At 36.2% G+C, this 21,199-nt stretch overlaps 1 protein-coding gene across 1 annotated transcript in view; it reads left to right on the top strand.

The window, feature by feature from the left end:
- Positions 1–5,458: 5,458 nt before the first annotated feature.
- The window catches only part of LOC123549228 (cleavage and polyadenylation specificity factor subunit 1-like), a 120,487-nt gene continuing 104,746 nt past the window's right edge, over positions 5,459–21,199 (top strand). The window contains exons 1-10 of the mRNA XM_053545572.1: positions 5,459–5,587; positions 9,120–9,303; positions 9,592–9,744; positions 10,719–10,799; positions 11,334–11,503; positions 14,061–14,201; positions 14,855–14,994; positions 15,716–15,826; positions 18,722–18,815; positions 19,566–19,653. Of these exons, the coding sequence (XP_053401547.1) occupies positions 9,160–9,303; positions 9,592–9,744; positions 10,719–10,799; positions 11,334–11,503; positions 14,061–14,201; positions 14,855–14,994; positions 15,716–15,826; positions 18,722–18,815; positions 19,566–19,653 (1,122 nt within the window). The 5' untranslated portion in view covers positions 5,459–5,587; positions 9,120–9,159. The remainder of the gene's footprint in view (positions 5,588–9,119; positions 9,304–9,591; positions 9,745–10,718; positions 10,800–11,333; positions 11,504–14,060; positions 14,202–14,854; positions 14,995–15,715; positions 15,827–18,721; positions 18,816–19,565; positions 19,654–21,199) is intronic.

Below are 21,199 nucleotides of genomic sequence, written 5' to 3'. Positions count from 1 at the left end.
ACATTTTGTAAAACATTTTGCAAAACAGCATAATCTGAATGGTAAATTTCATTGAGATACATTCATCTATTGTTGACAAAAATACATGTGCACGGAACTACGCATTTCTAACCGGAAGGCGATGGTACGATGGTGAAAATGCGATGGTACGATGGTGAAAACGCGATGGTACGATGGTGAAACCGCGATGGTACGATGGTGATAATGCGATGGCACGATGGTGAAAACGCGATGGCACGATGGTGAAAACGCAATGGTACGATGGTGAAAACGCGATGGCACGATGGTGCGATGGTGAAAACTCGATGGTACGATGATGAAAACCCGATATTACATCGACATTTCACCATCGTACCATTGCACCATCGCGATTTCATCATCGTGCTATCTCATTTTCACCATCGTACCATCGTTGTTTCATCATCGTGCAATCGCGTTTTCGTCACCGTACTCATATGCTTTGTTGCTCATGCTTGTAATTATTATTATTTCTTGCCATGTATTTTTGTAATAAGGCATGTTTTGGTATAAATATGTACTTGCAGTTATATTTTAATTTAATAGTGATTTGAATGCGATATCAGATTACCTATTCAAAATATTAATTTTCATGGAACCACTTCTTCTTACAGGTGTTTGTTTTGCTACAGGACTTGTTTTTGTAAACAAATATCTTTATTGCTAGTGTTGCACAGAATAAAGCTTCTTGAATACCAGTCAAGCTTGTTACCACTAAAGTAGCCACGAGTTTAGTAATTATGAATGAGTCTCGTATATAACTCATATTACTTTTGATAAATAAGGTCTTTATTTAAATATCCTTAAATTGTATATATGACTGAAAATACAATTAGCGATATACAGCAGCACTTTCAAAATTAAAGCGGTAAAGTAATAGTACAGTAATACCTGTGTTAAAGACCATCTCTGAACAGAGACCACCTGGCTCTAAAGACCACATGTTTTGTTTCTCATTTTAACATTTACAGTGTATTTTAACATGTGAATAAAGACCACCTCCTAATAAAGACCACATTTTGGCTGTCCCGGGGGTGGTCTTTATAGACAGGTATGACTGTATTCGAATTACAAAAGGGGGTTCACCGAACAGGTGACGGAATGATGTCGGGTTTGTGTTCTTCTATCAGATCATATAGTTAAAGCCTCCTCACACATAGGCGAATCCATAAAACGCAGCCTGGCGAATTGGATAAATTTGTAAATCCTGACGAATTTTGACCGAACCTGTTTGAAAATTGTTACATTGTTTGAAAAAGAACGAAAGATAAACGTAGGGGAACTATTTATTGCGAATGATTTACGAAGTCTGGCGTTTGGTAACTGTTACTCGCGTTGGGTCGCGCAACTAATCTTTGTTCTTTCCGTTAGCGATTAGGAGCGCAAACATGTAAACCTAAGCGCAACTTTGCGCATGTTTTCGCATTCTTCCGAAGCCATCGTAAGCTTTCCGAAAGGCTATTTCCGCATCCGACCGTTACCAGAAGCTATACAGTGGCCAGTAAGATGATGCTGAAGAAACCCTTATAATTACAGCCCAAACATGCTCGGACCAGGAAAAAAGTACGGATTAAAGGGGTTTTCGGATTAGAAAGGTTTCTATTTTGGAGCGAAAATTATTCTGTTTGTTACACATGATTCGTATATTCATCTCTTTGTGAACGGACTGATAAGACAATTAAACTATAAGCAACATGTAAATTGGTCTAGTGTAAATTGTCAATTTTCATGTTAAAATTTAACTTTTCAATTTCACTTAGAAACAATCCTACATTCCCAGAAGGTAGTTAAAGGGAGAATATTTTACTTGTCCGGCTATTGTAACGATCCGTCAGTAAATCAATTTCCTGTTTCAAATGAACAAATTGTGCAAAAATCTGTGAGGAAGGTAGAGGGCAAACAAATTACTAGTAATATGGATCTATCACATTGTCGGTACTCATTGCACATACATGTATATGTATTCATACAAGTTTCTGTTCAAGCAAACTACATGTTTATTTGTTTGTTTTGGGTGTAACGCCGTTTTTCAACAGTACAGTCATACCTGTCTATAAAGACCAACCTTAGGAGAGCCAAAATGTGGTCTTTATTGGGAGGTGGTCTTTATTCACAGGTTAAAATACACTGTAAATGTTAAAATGGGAAACAAAACATGTGGTCTTTAGAGCCAGGTAGTCTGGATTCTGTACCAGTACAAGCCTGTTCTCCGCAAGTAACTGCCAACTTCCCCACATGAATCAGATGTGGAGGACTAATGATTTCAGACACAATGTCGTTTATCAAAAAGTCACGGAGAACATACGCCCCGACCGAGGATCGAACTCACGACCCCGAAATCCGTAGACCGACGCGCTACATACTGAGCTGAGCAGGCGGACTCGGAATAGAGAGGTTTTGGATTACAAGGGTATAGAGGTTTCGGTTTACAAGGGTATTTTTGTAATAGAAAATGAATAAGAAAAAATTCGGGACAAAATAATCAGTTCAGTTTAGAGAGGTTTTCGGAATAGAGGGGTTCGGATTAGGGAGGTTCCATTATAATATTGTATTGTATGATAATAAGGAACCATAGATGGCAGGCTTTCTGATGGCTATGTGCTTGCCATCAATGGCAGCAACACAAGTAGGAAAGTTCCACTTCTTGAGGAAACCATCAGCCAGTTATTTCCATTCTTCAGGTGTAAATGGGGCTGTCATAACCTCATCAACATATTCCTTACATGTAACATGAAAGACTTCGCTGACTACTACAGGGAGGGTATTCTTAGCGACCCGCCAGAAGTACTGCATATCTGAGTACTTGGCACCAGAAACCAGGTGGCGAAGAGTGGCAGTTAACTTGAGGCCTGGATACAAGGGCTCCCTGTAACAGGTGTGTTGTTTTCAGAGGCGATGACGGACCCTGTCGAATATTTCATCATACATTTCAGTTCGCATGCAGAGGAATTTCTTGAAGGTTCTAGGATCTTCTCTTCTGAGCTCAGCCATGAGCTGATCATCGATGCCAAATAGGCGCCGTCTCTCGGGATGCAGAAGAACCATAGCAGCCACATACTGCAGCATCAGGCATTGCATATCTTCCATTTTGGCGAAGGAATAACTAATAATCTTGAAATTAGCCTCCTCCTCTTATATATGTTTAAGAAATCACAACAGACATATGTCTACACAAAACTGTTGAGGTACTCAAAACCACTCAAGAAATTTAGATGCGTTATGATTCGCGTGGATTTGCATGTCGTAGCTATCCTTCGTAATGATTCGTATGCAAGCGTATGCCGTTCGTTTTCTGAACGTCTATTAATCGTTACAATGCGCTTTCATTCGTCATGAAATTCGGACTGAGTTAGCTACAATACGTAATTATTAGCTTTTATTTCGTACACGTTTGCAAACTTTCGCAAAGATTCGTCATAGGATCGTCCTCGATCGCTTGAAATGCATATTAGCTGATCACGACCTGATAACTTGCGACCTCTAACGGCAATTGACGAAAGCTATGCGAAGACTTTCCGATTGCTTAACGTATTGAAACGAGTTTTAACGAATTATAGACGAAACTTTTAATCGCCACAATTTTTTCAACATATTCAAAATTATCCGACGAACAAAACTAATCGCAACGTACGCAAAACCTCACAAAAGCAAGCATGCGAACACCATCAACGATGTACAACATACATATACTATAGGAACGAATTATGCCCAAGTCCTATTCGCCAGTACACGCAAGTTGACGTCGGGGTTTTTTCGCCTATGTGTGAGGAGGCCTTAAGAAATTACACTTAATCACATTCAAAAAGGCCCTAGACTGTTAGAACTTTGCTAAACTAAATTGGATTTCTTGAATTTCGACCAACAGTGTTTGTGTTTTTGGATAAAATTCTGGTCAAGAACTTCAAAAAGGCCCTAGACTGTTAGAACTTTGCTAACCTAAATTGGATTTCTTGAATTTCGACCAACAGTGTTTGTGTTTTGGATAAAATTCTGGTCAAGAACTTCTTAGAATGAATTTGAAATAAGAATTTTACATGTAAATGGTTGTTTGTCATTCTCCCATACAAGGGGTTTACCATAGCTAATTAGTGGGACAAAATTTGCCCTAAAAGAGTATCATTTGACAATAATGACATTTAAAAGGATTGCAATAGTCTGTGTTTAAGATAACATGATTATCTAAGTTCCTGTATCTATACTACAAAAGTTTATTAGAAGAACATGAAATATCTGCATTATGAATTTAAATCACTGTTTTCAAATATTAACCCGAAAAGAGACAAATTTCTGTTTAACTGGTTTCTATGATCATAATTATGATTAACCGTATAACGGAAATATTTTAGTTATCTTTTTCTTTAGAATATAAATTTCGCCAAATTGAGTATTAATTTTATTAATGTAAGAATCATTACAAACTGATATTACATTCAGGAATTATGGATTATCATTAATGTAAACAATTGTGTTAATAACTTAATAGAACATTAAACTTCATAAAAAGAATCTGTAATACCAGGTATTCCCATTAATTTACGATAACACACTTTATTTAATTTTTTATGGGGCACTGTTGATTTATCAAGAGAACTCACCTAATTTCATATTGGTTTCCTATTATTTGTGATGTTCATTTTCTCTTTAAAAAGATAAGTTTTAAAAGAAAATTCTTCACTGTCATGTCTTACTTGATGCATCATCCAAATGCGCTGATGCCATGAGGTTCACAGGATTTATGTATAAATTGTGTTTTTGAAACTATATGTAACACATGAACTGAAAAAAAAACGTTGCATTTCCGGATTCAGAAATTTGTATCAGAGAAACAAATTGACAGCAAAGGCATGATCGTTGCGGCGCATATAGCACCGAGTGTAGGTATATACTGGACAGTTTTAAATATCAGTATGTATGTAAATAGTGGCTCTGGTGCATTTTGGGACTATATTCTGAGCACCCAAATATCACTATTATTAATAGTGATATTTGGGCGCTCAGATTTATCTTTAACTCATGAACACTATTTTCCATCGTCAGTCTAGTCTAGACACATTTGAAGAAATGATAATTAGACCTCGTTCATTTAAACCAAGCATTTTAAAACATTTGCCTTTGTTCAAAATTTTCATTTCAAGAGCAAAACATTCAGGTTTACAGTCAAAACTGAAAATATCAAAAAGAACAATTTATGCAGAAAGAAGAAAGATTCCGTATGACTAGGTTTTCCTGTCAGATAGGCAGCGCCTAATTTCATATAATATCCGAAAGGAGTAAACAGTATTTGAAGATAGATATAAAGAAATAGAGAAAGGCCCAGTGTCATGTATACTATTATCTAGTCTGTTACACTGATCTGTCTTAGCGAATACATAATATGTAGTATAAACGCGCGGAAGAGTCTATACTATTACCATTCACTGACCCAGTGCGGAACGGCACGGCTTTTTCCTAAGCGTTTCTCACAGAACAAAATTATAACGAATCACCTAAAGATGGCGGCGTCCATTGCCCCGCACTGTTTGCCTATTCTTTTTTGAAAAAAATATACAATTTTGTATAGGGAAAGAGAGTAAAGATTTTGTTCTTTCTTTGTTTTTATTTAAGGTCTATTTCCTATTTAATGAAAGCGTAATTATTTCTGATATGACACTGTTCCTGGTAGAATTAATTATAACGAGCTCGAAGAGCAGGCCCGAAGCTCCTGCTCGAGAATCGAGCTTTACGGTAACGCAAGTATACTTCCACACTTGGTGATGGATTTGAAAAGTTTCGTCGGAAGTGCTTAAAAAGCGCTCCCTAACGGATAGCTGCTCACAGGAAGTACTTCTTTCCGGAGTGAATACAGAACTTCATTCAATTGCTAAAAAATATTCATCACTTAACAATTCATAACTTTATCATGACATCACAGTACATTAGGGGTTCTAGCTGACCAATCAGAGAGCTGCATTTTAGAGTACCTGCCAGTTTCCACTTGGGTATAACAAGGTATTTTTACAATGAACATATAGTGACTTTAGAAATAAATATCACACAATTGAAGAAATCAAATCAAGATTTTTCACTGCACATGCTCCAAATGATGCTACAAACAACAAAACATTGAAGTTTCATTGAAATATTATTTCGATTTGATACCTTTATTTTAGTTAAAACTTCGAGATTTTATACAGGGAGTCTATGATAAAGTCCGAGTAAAATGTAATCAATACCCAAGTGAAATAAGTATCATTCCACAATGTTTTGGACATGTTAAAGTTTGAATAATGAAAAAATGCTTTCCATTTGTTTGAAAAAAATTTATTTCTTTTTAAAAGATAAAGCATCGGCCAGAAAATGGTAAAAATGTCATTAATAAGCAGAAAGAAACGAACGCGGTAATGACGTCACCGTGACACCGGCTTCCCATAATTTTTGCAACTTTATATATTCACTGTTACAGGTATGGTGACACTAAATGTAGACTTTTTTCAAGTGAATGGGTTCTCCTGAATTCTTGTGAGTAGGGAAAGTTTTCTGTGTGACAAAAAATGATGCATCATATTTTTAGCAAAATTTCCGATTTCTTTGAGCTCGCTTTGAGGCTTTGCCTTATTTCATATTAATATTTGGCAATGGCTAGGGATTATCGTAGACAAGCTTACTGTTGCTGAGTGGCTGCTTTTAATTTCTGACATTTGCAGCCACAGCATTTACAGTTTGACTGTCAGAATAATAATATGAAATAAGGCAAAGCCTCAAAGCGAGCTCAAAGAAACCGGATTAAGCTAAAAAATGTATGCATCATTGTCACAAAGAAACTATTCACTACTCACAAGAATTTCAGGAGAACCTATCCACTTGAAAAAGTCTACATTTAGTATCACCATACCTATAACAGTGAATGTCATACGTTGCAAAATTAATGGGAAGCCGGTGTCACGGTGACATCATTATCGCGTTCCTTTTTTCTTTCCGCTTATTAATGACATTTTTTTCCATTTTCTGGCTGATACTTGATCTTTTAAATTAAAATAATATTTTTTTCAAACATTTCAAATCATTCTTTCATTATTGTTGAGTGATGAATATTTTTTAGCAATTGAATGAAGTTCTGCATTCACTCCGGAAAGAAGTACTTCCTGTGAGCACCTATCCGCTAGGGTGCGCTTTTTAAAAACTTCCGACGAAACTTTTCAAATCAATCACCAAGTGTGCAAGTATACTTGCGTTACCGTAAAGCTCGATTTTTGTTACATGTAAACTATGAATATATTTTTGGCTTAACCCGATTTCTTTGAGCTCGCTTTGAGGCTTTGCCTTATTTCATAATATGAATTAAGACACCGCCTAGCATGGGGATTTATCTTTTATATATCTACTTACGAAAAAAAACTATTCACTACTCAAAAGAATTCACGCAAAGCTGTTCCCTGGACAAAAAAGAAAAAAGTCTACATTTAGTGTCATCATACCTGAACAACTAATATCATACGTTGCAAAATTTATGGGAAGCCAGTGTCACATTGACGTCACTGCCGCTTTCCCGTGGCTTTATGTTTATTAATGGAATTTTTTCCCCATTTTCTGGCCAATGCTTGATCTTTTAAACGATTTTTTTTTCAAACAACTGGAAATATTTCTTGCATTAAGTTTGAGTGATAATTAATTTTAAGCGATCGAATGAAGTTCTGTATTCACTGCAGAGAGAAGTATTTCCTGTGAGCACCTGTCCGCTAGGGTGCATAGCTGTCGAGGCTCGCAAAGGCCACGAGTGTGATCGGAGTTCGAAGGGAAGGTTTCCCTCGTGGGGTCTGGAGGGCGATGATCCTTAAAAGCCAGAAACGCCCTCACATGGAAAACTTAGATTTTTAACACATAATAGATCATGTTTTGAATAGTCTCCCTCCATGTTTACTTTTTGTGACTTTTATTGATGCGGTAGAAATAACACGTTGCACCGGTGAATGTAAAAGCTGTATTATACGGTATGAAAACACCGTGTCAACGTCGCCTCGCATGTTTGATTCAATAATTTTCTATGAAAAAAACAACTGATTGCTTCATTTCTTTAAAAATAAAATGCGTGTGACCTTGAATAGTAGACGTGTGAGGGTGATCTAGGGTCGAAATGCGTGTGTCTTGACAGGTATGTAGGGTGCGCTTTTTAACAACTTCCGACGAAACTTTTAAAATCCATCACCAAGCATGGAAGTATACTTGCGTTATTGTAAAGCTTGATTCTCGAGCAGAGCTCGATCGCTAATAAAATTAGGTTACCTGACCCCTAGCCACTGCCATGCTAAAAACAAGTTTGCTTGCAGATCAAAAAAGTTAGTGATGCAATTTAGTTATTAGGAAATTTAAACAAAATCTATTCATGCTGCTCCTGTATCATCATTAAGTGTAAAAAAAAATTGTTTGTTTCTGGTATCCCGACCTACCCTAAATTTTTGGCCCGACCCTAAATGTTTTTATGGCCTTGGAGAATATTTTTTCCAACTTTTTAACAAAAAGTTGCAAAACTTCACTTTTTATGCTTTAAACATGGTCAGTGATGTTAGAAATCAACTTACTGATGCTCTAAAGGTATAACCCCCTTATTTGTATTCATTTTTTGACATAAAAATAATTTCTGAAAAGTCTCACTTAATAAAAAAAAAAATCCCCCCCAAATTGAAAATTTTTTCAACCTGCTGACCCCAATTTTTTTTTAGCATATTACCGGAAACAAAGAATTTATTTTTTTAGGCCTTAGAGAAAGAAGAGTGGCAGTTTGTATATTGATATGAAAGATGCCATAAAATCATGTAGAATTGTTAAACCTCAGTTACCTGGATGAATGCTACCTAAATATACTCTCAATTATGGCTGCTAGAACTGTTGATGAGTTTGTTTATTTATGTTTTCATGTATCTGTAGCTTACGAAGCAAGTATATTTAAAAATCTAATCATCTCCACGTCAGAATTGCAAAACTGATGGTCATATAATTATATGTACCTGATTGTCTAGCTAAAAGAGGATTGCCTTGCTGACATTTTCATCAATCTCGAATAAAAGATTTTCCAAATGTAAACTGAGAAACGCTTTTTCAGAGTTTATTTGATGATATATTTCCAGTAACTTAAGAGTCAAGTGAAATCAGCAGGTTGTTGACAAGATGTATGCAATCTACAAACAAATGCACCAGCCCACAGGGGTGGAACACTGTGTCTACTGTAACTTTCTCAGTACATCAGAGCAGAACCTTGTTATAGCAGCTGTCAATCAAATACATGTCTACAGACTTAACCCAGAATTTGAGGTAAGTTATAGCCGTAACATGATATATTGGCTGACTAGCTATTTTTAGCTAGTAGACATTTGTTTTTGATTGGTTACTAGTACTTAAAATATTAATCATTTAGTAAGTTTTTGCCAGTAAACAATTAAATATTACATTGTATGTATTGCTTAACTTTAGCTAGTACTTTTCCTTTTAGCTAGTGAACATTAAAATGCATTAGCTAATTTAAGCTAGTAAAAAATACTGCTAAATTTGACCCCTGATTTCTTTAACAGAGGCTTAACTGTATTTTAATAAATTTGACAGGAAAATGGTGAAGACAAATCAGAAGATAATGTGAAACAGAAACTGGAATGTTTGGCCACATTTTCTCTGTTTGGCAACATCATGTCCATGAAGGCTGTGAGACTGCCTGGTGCACAGAGAGATGCTTTATTACTGGGATTTTCTGATGCAAAGGTTTGTGCGAAAGCTGGTTTCCTGTGTCAGGTTATGGGGAACTCAGAAAATGTTACATCTTTTGATTGGAGCTGTGAGACCTTTTCACAAAATTAATGTAAACCTATATATACATGTTGGCTGTAAAAGTGCCTTAAAGACCTGCTACAGTCCTACCTTTTAACCTTAAATTGTCACTGAAAAATCCTGACTATGAACGGTGACGCCTGTCAAAATTGAGTCCACCCGTATTTTATACAAAATGTATAAAATGTTCTGTATAATACCTGTGGTTTTGCGTACTAAAGTGTGGCGTTTGGCTGTTAACTGTTACCTATTGTAATCAAGGGTTGCGTACACACAATAGAATTTGAATAGCCGCAGAGCAGGGCTTTAATAAGACCTACACTTGGTTTGTAATTGGGCATATCACATGTGCATTTGAATGATAAACTTTTATTATATACCTACCTATATAAATTCTGGCAAAAATACAGCTTATGTATCAGAAGTAAATACGAACATGCAAAAAAAATATCTGTATTGTACCTTGTGAATTGTACATGTGTGTCGCCAAACTACATCCATTTTATATGCATGATCTGACACAGTTCTATAAATAGCGCACATAAAAACTTAGATGATTTCTATTTTAACATTGACAAACATTTAAGATTTTGTTCAGTTGTTCGATAAAAAAACACAAGCAAAAAGGTGGTTTATATAATAAAATGGTCATTACAATAGTAGCTAGATCTGGGATTCTGTATTCGGCTCTCGTAGATTTTGCAAGGATGGATCACACTGGGCGCTTGCACGCCTCATGATCTAGTCTGGCAAAAACCTCTCAAACCTCTTATGAATTGTAACTTTTAAAGTCGAAAACTAAGTTTTCAAGAATAAAACAAGCATTAGAAACAATTATGATTTATATATAAAATTATTTGAAATAAAAATAGCATATTTAACTTAAAAATGTTACCTGTCTGTTTCAGTTATCAGTTGTTGAGTACGATGTTGGCATGCATGATCTTCAGACAACATCTCTCCATCATTTTGAGGACCAGAAATTAAAGGTAAATAATAGTATCTAATAAAGGAAGCACATTCAGCTTTTCAGTGAGGTGATGTCCTGGACAGAGACTGTTACAGAAATTTTGGTACAAGAAAATGTTTGAACTATTTCTCAAATTTGAAATTTTCAGAGAGATTGGCAGGATACCCTGGTACTTTTAATCTTTAGTATAACAGTCTCTTACTTTAATATGCCAATTTCCAATTTATGTGAATGTAAAATGATTACAAATTCGAAGAATAGCCTGCTTATGAACTGGCATGAGAGAAAATTAAATGTCATAATTTTAGTAAAGGTAACTTATCACCAGATATCTCATTCTGTTGGAATATTTTCAACTTATGGCACTGTTGGTATACCATATCATTAAGTAGTATCTTCAGAAATTTGTTATTACTCTATTACAAACTTGTTATTGGAGTGGGGTGTTTTTGTGATTAAAGCACTAAGAAGGTAAATATTTTCCTTTTCTTTGATTTTATCAATCACAGTCATTTGACGAAGATCTTGGAATGAAAATTTGATCATGTTCTAGGATTTCTCTGACCCTTGTGCCATCCCAACAATACGTATAGACCCTGACGGTAGATGTGCGGCCATGTTGATTTACGGAACAAAACTTGTTGTTTTACCATTCCGCAAAGATGTGTATTCAGAAGATGTGGAAAGTATCATGGAAGGAGATGAAAAGTCAACTAAAGCTAGGTTCGTCTGCAAATAAAAACATATAATATGTGTTGATGACCTTAAAGTGAGGTTTGTCCTCAGCTGATAACATTATAGCATGTGTAAATCACCTTAAAACTAGGTTTGTCCCAAATAATTTCATAAAACATGTGTTAATCACCTGAAAACTAGATTTGTCCCAAATAATTCCATAAAACATGTGGTAATCACCTGAAAACTAGATTTGTCCCAAATAATTTCATAAAACATGTGGTAATCACCTGAAAACTAGATTTGTCCCAAATAATAACATCATAACATGACATTGTGTGAATCACCTTAATGCAAATAATAACAAAAAACATGTGTTTATCAATTTAAAGCTAAGTTTGTCTCTAAATAATGATCTTATAATATTGTTAATCACCTTAAAGCTAGTAACATTTGTTAGCCATGTTCTTAAGTTCAGAAATTCTAGAGGTAGTTTGATCTTCAGTTGAGGAGAATTTGAAGACTTGAAAGACATCAAATATTAAGTCATTGATCTTTTCTGACTGTTTCATATGGAGAAATTGTTCATTAAGAACAGGTTAGTATTAACGAGGAATCCAGGAATTCTGCAAGGGCTACACTTAATCAAAGCATTTATGATTGAAAAGTAACAAGCAGAAATTTATGTAAGAAAGTAACCTCATTTTAGGAGCCACATTGGAAAAACAATATGAGCCACTCATGAAGTTATAGCAAATGACTTGTGTCACCTGTGACAGAGTGATGTCTGCTCTGGGCAGACCTGGGGTAATTAAAAATGTAATTGTAATTAATTGCAATTAAATTACATTTCCTATGTAATTGAATGTAAATTTTTAATTGGGTCATTTATCAATTACATGTTATTGTAATTTAATTAATTACAGAGCATTTTAGGGTGTATTGACAATTTTCTTCCAATTACTTTCCTCTGAATTCAGCAAGAATGAACTTACTGAAACTTATAAAATAAATGTTATTTAAAATTTCTGCAGTAAATGTTATTAAAAAGGGTCAAAGACTATCTTCCTTCTGCAAATGTACATAAGCTTATGTTCCTATCAGGGTTTTTATTTAAGATTGTACAGCGTAAATAGTGATCAGAAATTCCTGTTTCCGTTCTATGGTTGTGGAATTATTAGTGTCAAGAGCTGCGAAACGTATATTCTATTCAGCTGGATTTAAAATAAGGTGCACGCTTATAGCGGTTCTCCATTACTGGAGGGAAGATTATAAAGAAGAAGAAGACATGACACATGCTTATCCAGTTTCTTGAACAAATAGTATATATATATGTTTATTACCAGTGACACTTCACTTTAACATGCTAAATTGCATTTCATAGCTGTGAAAAATAACAATACATATTATGATAGGTGTTAATCCCTTGGAAATAGCTCCTTTGTTCTGATATAATTGTTTTATTAGAACCAACTGGTAATCTTTGATGATTTTTGTCACTATGTTTTGAAGAAAATGATCAAATTATGATTTGATACTGTTATATGCATCATTATTATTTACATTTTTATCGGAGCAAAAATTGAAATGCTTAGCATTTAGTTTAATCATTTTTTATCTTTGATAAAATTCGTTGTATTAATTAATTTAATTAATTACATCGCTAAATTTCATGTAATGGTAATTGTAATTTAATTGGACATTTCTCAATGTATTTGTAATTTAATTAATTACTTTTTAAAGTAATTGACCCCAGGTCTGGCTCTGGGTAGGTTAAGATAACTGAAATTCTGTTGAAGTTAGCAGCTGGCTTCCTGAAGGTTGGTGGTTGTGTATGTTATAAAATTGTAATAGATTCAAAGTCTGTCATATTGGACTGCGAGTTTAAAACACTTCACTTGTGGTGTAGAATTCTTCTTGTGAGGAAGTCATGGAGCTGGCTTAGGGAAGGTATCTAGCTGGCTTTTGAAAGGTCGATGGCTTATCCGGGTGCCCGGCCATGATGAGATTATGCCTTGAGGAGCACCTGGGGCTTCCTTCACCATCAAAAGCTGGAAAATTGCCATATGATAATGAACTAAACTGTGTCGATGTGGCAGGTTTTCGGTTCAAGGGTCTTCAGAGGTGGGTCTTGTTACTGAAGAGAAACTGGTTGGTTAGCTGCCAACTAGTTACATTATGGTTACTTAATGCTTACTTGCCTGCTGCCTGGTATTACAAAAAGGAATGCGGAGGTAATTTTGTTCTGTAAGTGCCAAATATGGCTGGTCCTTTCAGTAGGGATGACACTAAAATGAATAAACACTACAGTTAAGGAATGATCGCTCAAAATTTCATTGCTCAAGCTAGCCGGTGTTTCTAAATATTCGAACCTGGAAGAGATAAGGTAAACATGAATACCATAAGTAAACCCGGGTGTTTGTGATAGAGGTTTCATTGTACGTTACTTTTTACAGACCTGTCCATGTAAAATAATGCACATCAGATCTGGAATGACCACATTAGGGCTTATTTATTCTGATATTTTGTAATCAAAGCTTGTTTTATTGATTGTAGTACCTAAACATTTAGTGTTGTTATTCAGTACTATTATTCCATGTTTCAGGTACCCGATTCAGAACTCGTATATTATTGACATGAGGAGTTTTGATGAGAAGATCATAAACATTCTGGACTTCCAGTTCCTGCATGGTTATTACGAGCCCACGGTGTTCATTCTGTATGAGCCCTATCCAACATGGGCAGGGTATGTTAGAAATTAGCTTTCCATTTAATCTTATAGCCTAGTGCTGGAGTGCCTGCTTAGAGTGAGGGGGTTATGGGTTGCTCCTTAGCCGCATCAGACCAAAGACTTGAGAAATGGCGGAAAAATGCTTTCCATGATGCTATGTTAAATGTGTAAATTTTTTTTTATATATATTGACTATTGTAGAGTAGTTGTTACAGTTGAGTAATCTTTGTGTCACTTTTCTTTCAAAATTTGATCAGAAATCTTCAGACATATTCTCATTTTTTAAGAATTCTTATTTGAAATGTTATACATTTGGAGATGGCACTGCTAAATATGTACTTTGAAGTTACATTGAAACAGATCTGGGTCCTCTGTGGCAGAGTGGTTCAGGTTGCTGACATTGAATCACTTGCCCATCACTGATATGGTGTTTGAGCCTCACTTTTGGTGTAGAATTCTTTGTGAGGAAGTCATCCAGCTGGTTTATGGAAGGTCAGTGGTTCAACCCGTGTGCCAGCACTTGATGAAATAATGTACATAGGGGATCTTTGGGGGTCTGCTGCTACCATCAAAAGTTGGAAAGTCGCCATATGACCAGTAATTGTGTCAGTGTGAGGTTAACCCGAACAGAAAAAAAAGAAACTTTAACTGGTTTCTGTATTTTTCAGGAGGGTAGCAGTGAGATCAGACACTTGCAGTATAGTCGCCATATCATTGAACATTGCTGAGAAGGTCCATCCTATCATCTGGTCTCTGTCTAGTCTGCCATTTGACTGTTTGCAGTGTCTACCTGTTCCGAAACCTATAGGTAAGACAACGCTGTTTTTAAATATTAATGTAAAAAGGGCCGATACTGGCAAGTGGTTTCAGTTGCTGACAATGAAGTCACATGCCATATGCATCGTGAGTTTGTGCCTTACTGGGTTCATTATGTGAGGAAGTCAATCAGCTGGCATGCTGTAGGTTTGAGCTCCACCAGAGATCAAAAATTCAAATTCCAGCTGACTAACGCAAGGTTGATGGTTCTACTTGTATACTACCTTGCCTGAAAGCATGCCATGAGAGGCACACAGGGTATTTCCCCACCATTAAAGCTGGAATGTGACATTGAAAAACCTTTAAATATATTAATTTAGTTAAAAAGTTGATTCTTTAGTTTTGAAACACAATGTTTAAGTCTTATCCTTGAGTGTTTACCCTACTTTTTCAACCAATCATATATATGCACAACATTTAAACAAAAATTTCAACTGTTAAGACATGAAGACTGTACAAAATATACAGTGTCTGTGAAGAGATATATTAAAAGGTTGATCTGTTTATAGCTGCAAAAAGGAGTAAAAACTTAATTGCTGAATACAGGCTATGAAGTGGAAATCTTCATCATTAAGAAAGCATGGCCGGTAGCTATGTCCCATCCTTGTTGGTGTCTTAAGGATGAAGATTTCACTTTATAGCCTCTATCCGATACAGCTGATATTGATAAAAATAGTAAGTTATGCAATTATATATGTTTCTCTTTGTTTCAGGTGGGGTTCTAGTGTTTGCTGTTAATTCCTTGTTATACCTGAACCAGAGTGTGCCGCCATATGGAGTATCCCTGAATAGTATAGCTGCCACTTGCAGTGCCTTCCCTCTTCGTAAGTTTATTCAGCTAAGCTGAAAATATTTTGTTTTATTGAGTGTGCAGGAATTGAAAAATTCTTTAAAGAAACTTGTCCAGCAGAACGAATTGCCTAAAATTTTCACTTCTCATGCTACAGTTTGTACTCATCCTGCAATTCAGTTAAGGAAATGGTTTTTACACAAGTACATTTTCTAAAATATTATTAGATTATTATCTTGTGTCATCATCATCTAATTCATATCACCCTAGTCAGCTAGTTTGAGGGACTATTTTCTTGTAGGTAGGCAAGCAGTAAAAGGAAAATTACATTAGTGGGTTGATTTGGACAGTTTGTATACATTTGTAATGTGTCATCTGTTCTGTTATTCTTTGTATTATCCTTGTCCTGATGTGATACAAAATGTAAGACAGAGCCCACTTCATGTGATACAAAAGCGCAGAGTTAAATGCAAAACTATATCAAAAGATTAATTGTTACTTTGACAACGTGTGTGTGCACAATTTTCATGACTTTACTAACCTGACCTGTGTATGCTAGGCTAAGACAACATATGAAAGTTTAAAAAATGTCATACTTCACTTTCTGTTTTTACTTATTTTTACCAAGAGAATTTGACTTTGATGGTCATATTCTTGATTTGGTGACTTGTCACATGTTTTTGCAGCTTCACATGCAGTCACATAGCATTTTATGTTATGTATTTAGATTTCAATAAAACAGCCTCTTTCTTTTTCCTTCAGTTTGTTCAGTAAAACATTAGACAGTGTCTCTTGTGGTGACAAACAACTTCCCTAAGTGGTAACCTGTTATTTAACAGTCAATTTGAATTTCCCCATCCAGTATCTTTCATTGAATTACTGCATGAAATGGCCACCTGCTTCATGCTGTCAGCAGCCACCATTTTTCATTTAATTATGTCTCCCCCAGGAGACATATTGTTTTTGCCCTGTCCGTCCGTCCGTCCGTCCGTACGTCACACTTCATTTCCGAGCAATAACTGGAGAACCATTTGACCTAGAACCTTCAAACTTCACAGGGTTGTAGGGCTGCTGGAGTAGACGACCCCTATTGTTTTTGGGGACACTCCGTCAAAGGTCAAGGTCACAGGGGCCTGAACATTGAAAACCATTTCCGATCAATAACTAGAGAACCACTTGACCCAGAATGTTGAAACATCATAGGATGATTGGCCATGAAGAATAGATGACCCCTATTGATTTTTGGGTCACTCCGTCAAAGGTCAAGGTCACAGGGGCCTGAACATTGAAAACCATTTCCAATCAATAACTAGAGAACCACTTGACCCAGAATGTTGAAACTTCATAGGATGATTGGTCATGAAGAGTAGATGACCCCTATTGATTTTGGGGTCACTCCGTCAAAGGTCAAGGTCACAGGGGCCTGAACATTGAAAACCATTTCCGATCAATAACTAGAGAACCACTTGACCCAGAATGTTGAAACTTCATAGGATGATTGGTGATGAAGAGTAGATGACCCCTATTGATTTTGGGGTCACTCCGTCAAAGGTCAAGGTCACAGGGGCCTGAACATGGAAAACCATTTCCGATTAATAACTTGAGAACCACTTGACCCAGAATGTTGAAACTTAATAGGATGATTGGTCATGCAGAGTAGATGACCCCTAACGATTTTGGGGTCACTCTGTGAAAGGTCAAGGTCACAGGGGCCTGAACATTGAAAACCATTTCCAGTCAGTAACTTGAGAACCACTTGACCCAGAATGATGAATCTTCATAGGATGATTGGTCATGCAGAGTAGATGACCCCTAACGATTTTAGGGTCACTCTGTTAAAGGTCAAGGCCACAGGGGCCTGAACATGGAAAACCATTTCCAATCAATAACTTGAGAACCTCTCGAGCCAGAATGTTGAAACTTCATAGGATGATTGTTCATGCAGAGTAAATGACCCCTATTGTTTTTGGGGTCACTCCGTTAAAGGTCAAGGTCACAGAGGCCTGAACATTGATAACCAGTTCCGATCAATAACTTGAGAACCACTTGACCCAGAATGTTGAAACTTCATAGGATGATTGAACATGCAGAGTAGATGACCCCTATTGATTTTGGGGTCAGACTATTAAAGGTCAAGGTCACAGTGGCCTGTTCATGTAAAATCATTTTTTGGAAATAACTTGAGAACCACTTGACCTACAATGTTGAAACTTAATAGGATGATTGGACATGCAGAGTAGATGACCCCTATTTATTTTGAGGTCACTTGATCAAAGGTCAAGGTCACAGGAGCCTGAACAGTGACTTCAGAACCACTAGGCCAAGAGTGCTGAAATTTAGCGGGATGACTGGACATGCCAAGTAGATGATCCCTATTGCAGCCAACCATCAGTGTCTCTTTGACTTTCGCTCCTGACCCCTATTGACTTCTTGCCTATAGGACTTTGCATTGGGGGAGACATGCGCTTTTTTACAAAAGCATTTTCTAGTTTTCTAAATGCATCTAACCCTGTTTAATTGTCAGTTTACACCAGTTGTTGTTATATTCTTGACTTCTGTCTATGTTTTTGAAACAATCTTACCTTCTTGTTTGTGTTTTATTTTTCAATAAGAATGACATCAGCGATTCAGTAATGATACTAGAATACATACTTTGATCACATATTATAAAAAAGGTATTATGGTTTCCATAGAAAAGGTTTGTAATCCCAAAAAAAAATCACTTCCTGCAGCCAGATTGAGCTTTTCCCTGACTGACTGCCTAACTAGCTATGTGTAACTCATGTTTGACTGTAAATAAATCATGAAATATTTCTTGAAAAAAAAATAACGTGAATATCTTTTTTATTTGGAAGCAAAAGCTTTTTATCCTCATTGAGAGCTTTTGTCCTGTTTATAATGTTTGAGTATTTTGTGGTTTTATCTGCAGGAGTACAGGAAGGTGTCCGTATAACCTTGGACTGTTCACAGGCAGCTTTTATATCCTATGACAAATTGGTGTTGTCTCTGAAAGGAGGTGAATTGTAAGTCAAAAAAATATTTTCATTATTCTGTATTGCAATAGATTAGAAGTTTTTTTTTCATATGGCTTTGAAACTTTGACCACTTGTTTACCATCATAGTCTACATAATTAATTATGTAGGCAAGATTACATTACTAGGACAAGGACTTTAGCTTTGTTGTGACCCTTTTTGACATAGAAATTAGTTAAGTTTCGCATAACATATTTCCATATTTTGTCTAAACTGTTTGATATATGTCTATGAAACTTTGAACACTTGCTTACCATCATGGTCACACATTGCCATATAGTGCAAGACTTATCCAAATCCACAAATACAGGTACATTGTTTTATCTTTTATTTTTCTTTTGTCTGAAAGTCTCTGGTAATATTTTGACCCCATACTTCCATTAATTCTTCAAATAGTAGAGTGCGCTGTCAACAGAAGCTCTTGTTTGTTAGGATTTAACCCTTACCATGCTGGACTTAATTGATAATCTGCCTTTGCGACCAGTGTGGATCATGATCAGCCTACACAACTGTGCAGTCTGATCATGATCTGCACTGTCCACTATTCAGCCAGTATCCTTTTGGTAAGCACCCCTTTTCACAGTTAATGGTACTGTCCAAATTGGAAGATGGACAAGTTCATTATAGAAATTTTAGCAGGGTAAGGGTTAACTTAGTGAATTGAGGCATCCAAGAAATCCACCAACATTAGTCCCCCCCACAAATATTAATGATTTCACAATTATATGTTTTGGTTACAGGTATGTGTTAACGTTAATGGTGGACGGTATGAGAAGTGTGAGGAGTTTTAACTTCGATAAATCAGCAGCCAGTGTCCTTACAACCTGTGTAAGTTTCCCACGGTGACAGCAGCTCTAACAAGACATGTTCCATTGAACAAATTTATAATTATTATTTAGGGATTTGATAAACCTGCCAATCATCACATCATTGGTTGGCTAGGAAGATAGAACATGTAGAGCCCATTACTAAGTATTAGTTAAGAGGTTTCATGTTGAATCCCTAGGCAAGGAGCATGTTCTTGTTGCAAGATTGACAAGATATTTTGTTTGGAGTCATTTGTTCTCCATGTGGGGAAGTTTCCAATTACTTGTGGAGAATGGATCTGTGCTGGTACAGAATCAAGATACACTGGCCAAAGGTTTCAGATTTGCATAATACAGACTGAAAGCCAGAGCAAACCAGAGCAAACCAGAGTGTTGTAACATGGTTACCATATATGCTCTAATCAATGCCCTCTGCATTAATAATGTCCCCCATCATTATTTTCCACACACAAAATAAGATTCTTTAGGTCATACGTGAATACTAGCACTATAGTGACGTTATAATTGTTATATTTCACTAATAAGCAGTTGGATTTATAGTTTAATTCTGTGGCCTTTATAAACTCCCCTCCCCTGTTTTTGGAAACTTTAACTCTCCCAGGGGCCTTAGTAAGGGAATACACTGTATGTAGTGCTTTAGAACTTGATTAAAATATGATGTAAACATGAATTTCAACATTGTTGATATTTGATATAGATATTGTTTTATTTTTAAATGTGTCATAAAAGTGAGTTTAAACCTACTTCAGAGTTTGAATAGTTCATGTAAAGTCTGTAATGATATCTTAACCTATAGTTCAGAATTCAAGAGACAAAATGGTCATGAAACGTTTTTAGCTCACCTGTCACAAAGTGACAAGGTGAGCTTTTGTGATCGCGTGGCGTCCGTCGTCCTTTGCCCGTCCGTGCATGCGTGCGTCCGTCCGCCCGTAAACTTTTGCTTGTGACCACTCTAGAGGTCACATTTTTCATGGGATCTTATGAAAGTTGGTCAGAATGTTCATCTTGATGATATCTGGGTCAAGTGCGGTCAAAAACTAGGTCATTAGGTCTAAAAATGGAAAAACCTAGTGACCTCTCTAGAGGCCATATTTTTCAATGGATCTTCATGAAAATTGGTCAGAATGTTCACCTTGATGATATCTAAATCAAATTTGAAAGTGGGTCATGTGCGATCAAAAACTAGGTCAGTAGGTCTAAAAATAGAAAATCCTTGTGACCTCCCTAGAGGCCATATTTTTCAATGGATCTTCATGAAAATTGTTCAGAATGTTCACCTTGATGATATCTAGGTCAGATTTGAAAGTGGGCCACATGCGGTCAAAAACTAGGTCAGTAGGTCTAAAAATAGAAAAACCTTGTGATCTCTCTAGAGGCCATATTTTTGAATGGATCTTCATGAAAATTGGTCTGAATGTTCACCTTGATGATATCTAGGTCAGGTTCGAAAGTGGGTCACATGCTGTCAAAAACTAGGTCAGTAGGTCTAAAAATAGAAAACCTTGTGACCTCTCTAGAGGCCTTACTGTTCAGGAGATCTTCATGAA

This window comes from Mercenaria mercenaria, chromosome 6 (assembly GCF_021730395.1).
Source record: "Mercenaria mercenaria strain notata chromosome 6, MADL_Memer_1, whole genome shotgun sequence".
In the NCBI taxonomy this organism is placed as follows: Eukaryota; Metazoa; Mollusca; class Bivalvia; order Venerida; family Veneridae; genus Mercenaria; species Mercenaria mercenaria.
This window is presented reverse-complemented; position numbering and strand designations above follow the sequence as displayed.